This window comes from Siniperca chuatsi, linkage group LG1 (assembly GCF_020085105.1).
Source record: "Siniperca chuatsi isolate FFG_IHB_CAS linkage group LG1, ASM2008510v1, whole genome shotgun sequence".
In the NCBI taxonomy this organism is placed as follows: Eukaryota; Metazoa; Chordata; class Actinopteri; order Centrarchiformes; family Sinipercidae; genus Siniperca; species Siniperca chuatsi.
In genome coordinates, this window is record NC_058042.1 from 6,479,514 (window position 1) to 6,487,760 (window position 8,247).

The window sequence follows — 8,247 nt, forward strand, 5'->3', positions numbered from 1 at the left end:
GACCCTAGATCATTTTTGAACCACAACTGTGCAATTGGGCTCCAAATATTTTGGGAACCCATTTTTCTCTGGGCCCTCTGCAGTCTACTCAGTGGTCAGATTGAATAGGTTTAAAATGTGATTTGTCAGTCCATAGTATGTTCAGCTGTTATTCCATGATCCAATCCCAATAGTGCTAACCCTAGACTAACCTGCTATTTCTATTTTAAAGTTCAAGAATAGCTTTGCTAAAGCAACACGCCTGTTAATTCCAGCTTGTTATAGGCATTATTGTGCACTTGACACTGAAAGAGGAACCTGTTCCTATTTAAATCTGCAGATTTTAATGCTCAGCTTCCAATTTCTTTTACCAATGAATGCTGATTTCTTTTATTCTTATTTAACTCTTGGTCAGAGGTATCTTTTTCTCTTTCTTTCCCTTCGATTGGTCAGTCTGGTTGAACCATTATACAGCGTTTTGTACAAAACATTACTTGCAATCCCTTCATACAAAATAACATCTATTTGTAAAGAGGACTTTCTACAAAAGCATGAAAGACCATTCAAAAATACCTGAGAGTATTCCTCTCAGCCATCTGACTGTACAGACTCAAGCTTTTGTGGCAGGCGACTCCAAACTTTTGATCGGTAGTGTACATTATATGTAGCCTCACCATGGGAAATTTATCTCAGCCAAATTCAAACCAAGTCACATCAGATGAAAATAATTTACATGAAAGATGACTCTTTATTGTAATAGTTTATAATATTCAGTGTAAAGTGTAGTGTGTGAAGGCAGTTCTGTCTTTTAATGGATGTGTATCCAGTAGTCTTTATAACAAAGCAAATGAAGTTGAAGGAAGTATAGGATATTCTAATACTGTTGATGTAGAAAGGCTGGACCATAAAATGTAAGCATGCAAATGTTATCATTTCAAATTCTCATTGTAATTTTTGAAATCCAGAATTAGGCACAAGCCTCTGGTGTCTAGGGGCTATAACATAGCATCTTTGAAATTGTGTGGTAATCAGCCAATGTAACTATTCTATTCATCTATTATTATCTGTTTTGAGTTGGACAACTGCTTGTTTCCTATATTTGAAATGAGCATTTCACTGAAATGTTGGGTGGAAATATACAGTTTAGATGCTCCAGCGCCTCCATGATCCAAGATACCAGTGGCAATCTCCCTCCATTTTTGTGCTTGCTAATAAAGTGTGGAAATCTCCCCAGCTGACAGGGGTCAGGGAGGCAGACCATCTTGTGAATAGCAAACTTGGCTCCAGCCAGGCATTTCTCCCCTTCCAAAGCCTGAGCAAAAGGGAGCACAATGAGGGGTCAGACACCCCCTGATGGATGTGTTGCATAGGCTGAGTCAGGCTGCACAAATACAGCCTCTGTGTTCTTGGACGAAGATGGAGTTTTACATCCTTGCTGAGAGCATATATGAGTCCTTGGGCATAGCTTACCAACTCAGTGGCTACTGTAACACTGGTACACCAGCGACTTGCTGTGTACTGTGGCAGAAAACATAACACCAACAGAAAACATTCACTTACAGCAATTTTCCAGCAACTGAACAAGCCTGCAAATGTGTAGCAGGAGAACGATGACAGATGAATCAGCATCAGCATCAACAAATGCAGCTGATATAATAGATGGGTGGAGATGGTTCTGTAGTTTAAAGGTTAAGGAAATATTCTAAACTAGCATATGTATTCTAAGCTTCACAGACAGTAGTCATTAAAGAGATCAAGGAACAAAATTACAGACTAGGATTAGATTTAACTAACAGCCCAGCAGCCACATTTTGTCCATGTTGTAGATGATCAAGGGCTGCTTTTCTGAGGCAAGTGAAATGGGCAGTCCAATAGTCATACAGGTACAGATGGTGGTGTTTTGAGGTGTTTCAGTGTTCTTTGTTGAAAATACTATATTCCATTATGTATTGTTTCATTCACTTCTAAAAAACAAATTATGCTGATCGTCACTATGCAATTACATAATGTGTTTGCATGATCCTGCAGCCAGCCACCAAATCAACACTGATTATTTGCTGCCCCCTACTGTCTTGAGACTTTAGTACAGTAGTAGTATATTAGTAAACCATGAATGCCTGCTGCTGCCTATATACAGTATATAAAAAGTGTGTGTGTGTGTGTGTGTGTGTGTGTGTGTGTGTGTGTGGGGTGGTAAAAACACACAAAGAGAAATATGTGTTGTTGTTGTGTTATTATTATTATTATTTATTATCATCATCATATGTTTTGGGAGGTAACATGTATAAGGCTTCATCGTTATTGCAGGGGTTTGGATTATTCTACTCCACCATCAAAACACTCTACATCCATGCAAACACACAGACATATTTTAAAGTCAGTACCTAAAATTAAATCAACTGTAAAATAGGCCTGTATGAGCAAATAAAGTGGAGTCTTATCCAAACAGGTATACCTCCTGACAAATTTATATGTAAAATATAACAACAAAAGATAATCATATCAAAATTAATGAATTGCCCTCATAACTTTACACACCCTCCACATGGCACTCAGGTTAGCAATCTCAGTAGTGGTTTTCAAAACCTTTATTGTATTGGACTGTATTGTATTGTATTTATTGATATATTACATTATAATATTCCTCCATGATTTGCCCCATGCAACATCTTCTGACAGGGTAAATTGTGTATACCAGGAAATGCAGGTCATACAAAATCCACCTGTGCTGTTGGGAGGGGTAGGAGGAAAAGGAAAAAGACGAGACACGTCCTTATAGACATTGTTTCTCCATGCTGGATTTAACAAATAGGCAGCATCGTAATCTCCGACATTTAAGGTATGAAAACCTTTTTGACAATACATCATATAAAAAAATTGTAATCGAAGGTGATATTTAAAAAACTAAAAATAGATTAGTTGCCCGATATAAGCGTAAATGCAACAGCTGTACTATATGTTGAGACATCTTGATAAGTGAACTAGTTCTTAATGAGAGCTCTTCAGGGTCACTATCTCTTTAAATAAAAGTCTGCTCAAAAAAGGAAGTAGTCATGCCCAAGAGGACTTCCGGCTTGTGCGACTGCCTTCAAGATAAAAGTGAGAATTTGACATCAACACCCATCGAGTGAAAGAAATGATTGATCATGATTTAAAAAATCTGTAATGAAATATCGGCAGGTATGCAGTTTTGACAAATGCATAACAAACCGTCATTTTGAATAAGGATCCCTTAAATTTGATTTGTAAAGTATTGTGATTTTCATTTTAGTCTCAAAATGCAAAATTTTCAATGCATTTCTTTTCTTTGTGTCTAAACGTTGGAGTGATAACGAGCAGGACAGCAAGACTTTTGACTTATATTGGGTGCAATAACTTTCCAGTTCATATAGTCAGTCGTATAGTCATTTTTATAATAACACATACAGAACAGTTGTATTCATCGAATATATTGCAAAGAACAAGGAGTTGCATTCAGCTGTGGAACTATTTTTGTAATTTCTTAGTACGTAAGTTTGTTTATAGTCAGGTTTAGATTTGTGGAGATGAGCGTTTATTCTGAAAATATAGATCGGAAGTCGTATTGTTATTGCCGTTGGCGGAACTCAGCCGTCATGTTTGGATCGTACAGTTACTGTAGTACTGCCGGGTCTGTAGCTACACATTAGCTCATGTAAATGCTCCAGTTTCTCCCCAGGTTATTCTCCTTTCTCTGTAATCATGAACAGGGCTCAGCTGAAGCGGTCCAGTATCTTGAGGATGGCTCTGTCCGGCTCGGAAACAATGGACCAGGACGGACATGGAGAGACTTTCATATTCCGAGCTGTTAGAATAGCAGCTGTGGTTGCACTGTACTGGTTTGTTTCAATAACAATGGTGTTCCTTAATAATTATCTGCTGGACAACCGAGACTTGGATGCGCCCTTGTTCGTCACTTTTTATCAGTGTGTGGTGACTGTTGGACTGTGCTGGCTTATGCAGCTACTGTCCAAATTGTGCCCGGGACTCATCGACTTCCCGTCGGTCAGATTCGACGTGAAGACGTCCCGGGAGGTCCTGCCGTTGTCCATTGTGTTCATTGGCATGATCACCTTCAACAACCTGTGCCTGAAATATGTCGGAGTGGCTTTCTACACGGTCGGTCGTTCACTCAGCACAGTTTTCAATGTGCTGCTATCGTACGTGATCCTGAAACAAACCACATCATTCCAAGCCTTACTGTGCTGTGGGATCATACTAGGTATGTTAACTTACTTTCTTTCTTCCTGGATGTGGATATAAGGCAATATTTTCTGTATTAGATAAATAATAAATGATTAGTCAGACTTTGAATCTGACAGTATTTTTGCCATTTGCTGAAATAGGTCAGTGGCTAAAAATAAAATCTGCACTTAGTTGGTACTGTCAGAAATGTATCTACCTATATCCTCATGCACTTAGGCCAAAAGTATGTGGACACCAGAGCATTACACACATGTGAAAGGTGAAACATTAATTAATATGCGATAACAGCCTCCACTCTCCTGGGAAGGCTTTCTATAAGATTTTGGCTGGCTGCAGGGATTTGCTCCCATTCAGCCACACAAGCATTAGTCAGGTTGGGTACTGATGTTAGACATAAGGCTGGGCTAGCAGTCAGCATTCCTGTTCATCCTGAAAATGTTGGATGGGGTTGAGGTCAGGGATCTGTGCAGGCCAGTTTTTCAACACCAAACTGAAAAGAAGAGTTTTTAATTTTTTATTTTATTGACCTGGCTTTGTGCACGGGGGCATTGTCATGTTGAAATATCCCCAAACTTTTGCAACGAAGTTGGAATATTTATCTAAAATATCATTGTGTGCTTTAGCATTAATATGTCACAAGCACACAAAAAGTTGGCCACTTACATTTGGCCATACATGGTATATTGTTTACATTTCAGTTATCGACTCATTCAAAACCTAATTGCTGCATAGAATGACACCAGGAAAGAAATAAACCAAACCCCATTACCATTTCTATCAATTTCCAAATTTTCATTTGATGTGGTGGAGACATGATTCAGTTTTTGTGAATACAGCAAAAATGAGTGCCTGTTATATTCATTATATTGCCAATTTTTAGTCATTTTTCTAACAAACATGGCAAACATTCACTGGTTTCAGTTTCTCAAATGTGACAGTTTGCAGTTTTTCTCTGTTTTATTTCATTGTAAATATTCAATTTGCTGTGATATAAATGAAATGTGGGACTTTTGGTCATTAAAAAATTTGAGGATATGACCTTTGACTCTGGGAACTTGTGAAATGGGCATTTTTATTGGACACAAAAAGCCCTAATATTTAAATTCTTGGCCATAAAGTCTGAAATAAATCCACGAAATATAACAATTATTCACTTGCATGACTTTGAAAGTACTGGTAAGAAAGATATTGAGATTATTCAGTGCTGAAATTCAGCTGACAGCAGCTCAGCTGCTCCAATGTGATATCACAGTCTTGCGTGTGTCCATGCTTCTCAGGCGGATTCTGGCTTGGTGTGGACCAGGAAGGCACGACAGGGTCCCTCTCCTGGTCAGGCGTCTTTTTTGGGGTGCTGGCCAGTGCTTTCGTCTCTCTGAACGCCATCTACACAAAGAAGGTAATGCCTGCAGTGGACGGAAACATCTGGAAACTGTCCTACTACAACAACATTAATGCCTGCGTCCTCTTCCTCCCGCTCATTCTTGTGTTTGGAGAGTTAGGCCGTCTTGCCAGTTTCAGCGAACTCAGCGACCTTGGGTTTTGGGGCATGATGACACTCGGAGGAGTATTTGGTTTCGCCATCGGCTACGTCACAGGCCTCCAGATCAAGTATACCAGTCCACTCACGCACAATGTGTCAGGGACAGCAAAGGCCTGTGCGCAGACTGTTATTGCAGTGGTGTACAACTCTTCCAGTAAAAGCTTGCTGTGGTGGACCAGTAACATGATGGTGCTGTGTGGCTCGTCAGCCTACACTTGGGTCAAAAGTCTAGAAATGAAGAAGAATCCCCACAAAGACCCTCAGGACTCAGCCAAGGAAAAACTGCTGCCAGGGGAGAAAGGCAACTTGGGAGTGTAACCTTTATAACTATGCTGAGAAACCTTCAGCTTTTTATCCATGTGGTGTGAGAATGTGAAATAATGTCACATTTAGAATATGACTGATTAGTAATTGAAGTGGTTTTGGTTGGGTTAAATAGTCTTGTGGTTTTATACAGTTTGACTTACGGCTTAAAGGAATTTGTATATATATTTTTATTTAAAGCTATTCACATTCATTTGGGCATTTTTACAATTCTTTTTAAAATGAAACAACTGAGAAATATAATAATGTGTCTTTTATGGTGTAGTCTAGAATGAAGGAAAAATGTTTTTATTCACAGGGAGGGTATATGTCCTCAGATTGAGGCGTCATAGCGAAATATAAACTTTTTTACACCTATATGCCATTTTTATGAATGCATGTTACTATCTTGTTAATGTTTTTAGGGTAGCCTCTGGCTAGGAACATGCCTGCTTCCTCAAATATGAACAAAGCCAAGACAACAGGAACTGTAATATCCTGGTGTTTATGGAGGATGCAACAGGCAGGTAATCAGAAACCTCGTGTCAGTGGGACTGACATAATCTGCTTTTTATCTCCAAAGAAAACCCTCCTGCATTTTAAACTGCTGCACTCATAAACTTGTACATTATTTACTAGAGCACATGTTTCTAAACCGAGTCAATATTTGAATTGTAAACATAGACGATGACATAAGGTCTATGAAAATATATTTGCATTTAAAAACAAAAGTGGGACAGACTGAAAGAGAGCCCTGTTAGAATATCTACTTAAAGGTCTCTCGTGTTTAACGTGGTGTTCTTACATTTACATGTGTCAGTATCTTTACATGTCACTGCAGTGTACAATTGCACCACAACTGAGAAGTCTTTGTTTGCAATTGTCATTCACTCTTAACTTCCAGTGTGACATATCAGGTACCTCTTTACCAGCCTGATAATGTTTGGGTAAACCATTGTCTGTATTCCAAACCAGCATTTTAAAATATCTTTAAATCATTGTAACATTTCAGTGGAACAAAGGCAGAGCCAGGGAGCTTATTGAAAAGAAAACACTAAAGATGGTGTACAATTCAACTGTTTTCAAGCTTTCCTAGGGAAGATTAAAAGGGAAGCTTGTGCTTTCACTATTAAACAATGGATTTCAAGGTTATTTTTATTTAAATAGTTATATATATATTTTGTGTCAATCTACATTCTCTAAATGCAGCTTAAATTTAGAGACTGTATTATCAATTATATATCTTCAGATGTAATCTTGTGATAATTCAGAGCCAGGTGAAATGAACCAGTAAGACAGCTTAACTTCCTTATGTTTGTGCTTATTCCTGATGTGTGTGAGAAGTTAATGAAGCCGGTGGTCATGTGATTTTTAGCACACTGAAGCCAGACATTGACGCACACTGCCGTCGTATGTGGGCTTTGAAAGGTCAATACTGTGTGAAATAGTCTGCTTCAAGCGTAAAATCACTGAGTATTTCCACACAGACCACTGGATCACATTTATCAAGATGACCAATGCTTGGCACATGGAGCAGTTGGCGTCTGATGAAGTTAACATTTTAACAGATCCCTCCTTCTGAAGTTGATGTTTGAAGGCAGAACGGCAAAAGAAGGACTCACAATGAGAACATTGTTAATGTATTTATGACCGTCATTATAAAGAGCATTAAGAATATCCTTAAACCTGCTGAGATTGTCTTGACCAGGTCTCTCTTGAGAATGAAACCCTGTGTCTCAATGTGATTACCTGTCTAAATAAAGGTTAAATAAATAAATAAAACTTAATGTGTCAACAAAATGACTAGACGTACTTCTACAGATATGTTAATGTATGTAAATTCCATTTTTAGGTCACCAGTAGCACCAGGAACAAAACTAGTACATTGTTGAGAATGGCTATGACTTGTGCCATCTACCAGCAAACTACTAGTGTTTGAATAAGAAAATAATAATATAAGACGAAGAAGAAAATATAATTTTCATTGTTTGAGACTGCAGTCCAGTGAGAAGTTTTATCAGCGTGATATAGAGATGTGTTGTTCCTTTAACTTTAACTTAATAAGTGAAATGACCAAAATAAACATAAATAGACCAGATATTACTGTCTTAAAGCAGCATGATAAAAAATTACAAAACATGCCAGATTAGATAATGAATCTTAATCAAATGTAAATGTAATGACAATCATTCTTTAGTTAT

The 8,247-nt window shown here is 38.1% G+C and overlaps 1 protein-coding gene across 2 annotated transcripts; it reads left to right on the plus strand.

Annotated features, from left to right (window-relative positions):
• Window positions 1-3,041: 3,041 nt before the first annotated feature.
• slc35c1 (solute carrier family 35 member C1) lies at window positions 3,042-7,828 on the plus strand. Of its 2 annotated transcripts, XM_044200228.1 has the most exons (3): window positions 3,042-3,159; window positions 3,708-4,219; window positions 5,481-7,828. In XM_044200228.1, the coding sequence occupies exons 2-3, from the start codon at window positions 3,739-3,741 to the stop codon at window positions 6,059-6,061; spliced, it is 1,062 nt and encodes a 353-aa protein (XP_044056163.1). In that variant the 5' UTR covers window positions 3,042-3,159; window positions 3,708-3,738; the 3' UTR covers window positions 6,062-7,828. The 2 variants fall into 2 exon arrangements, with proteins under 2 accessions (XP_044056163.1, XP_044056154.1); XM_044200219.1 differs by lacking the exon at window positions 3,042-3,159 and having other exon boundaries at window positions 3,540-4,219.
• Window positions 7,829-8,247: the final 419 nt, after the last annotated feature.

Excerpts from the sequence above, each read along its gene's own strand:
- slc35c1 (XM_044200219.1), top strand. The coding sequence starts at position 3,700 with ATGAACAGGGCTCAGCTGAAGCGGTCCAGTATCTTGAGGATGGCTCTG. Across the intron at positions 4,220-5,480 it reads GTGCTGTGGGATCATACTAG|GCGGATTCTGGCTTGGTGTG; the intron begins GTATGTTAACTT and ends CATGCTTCTCAG.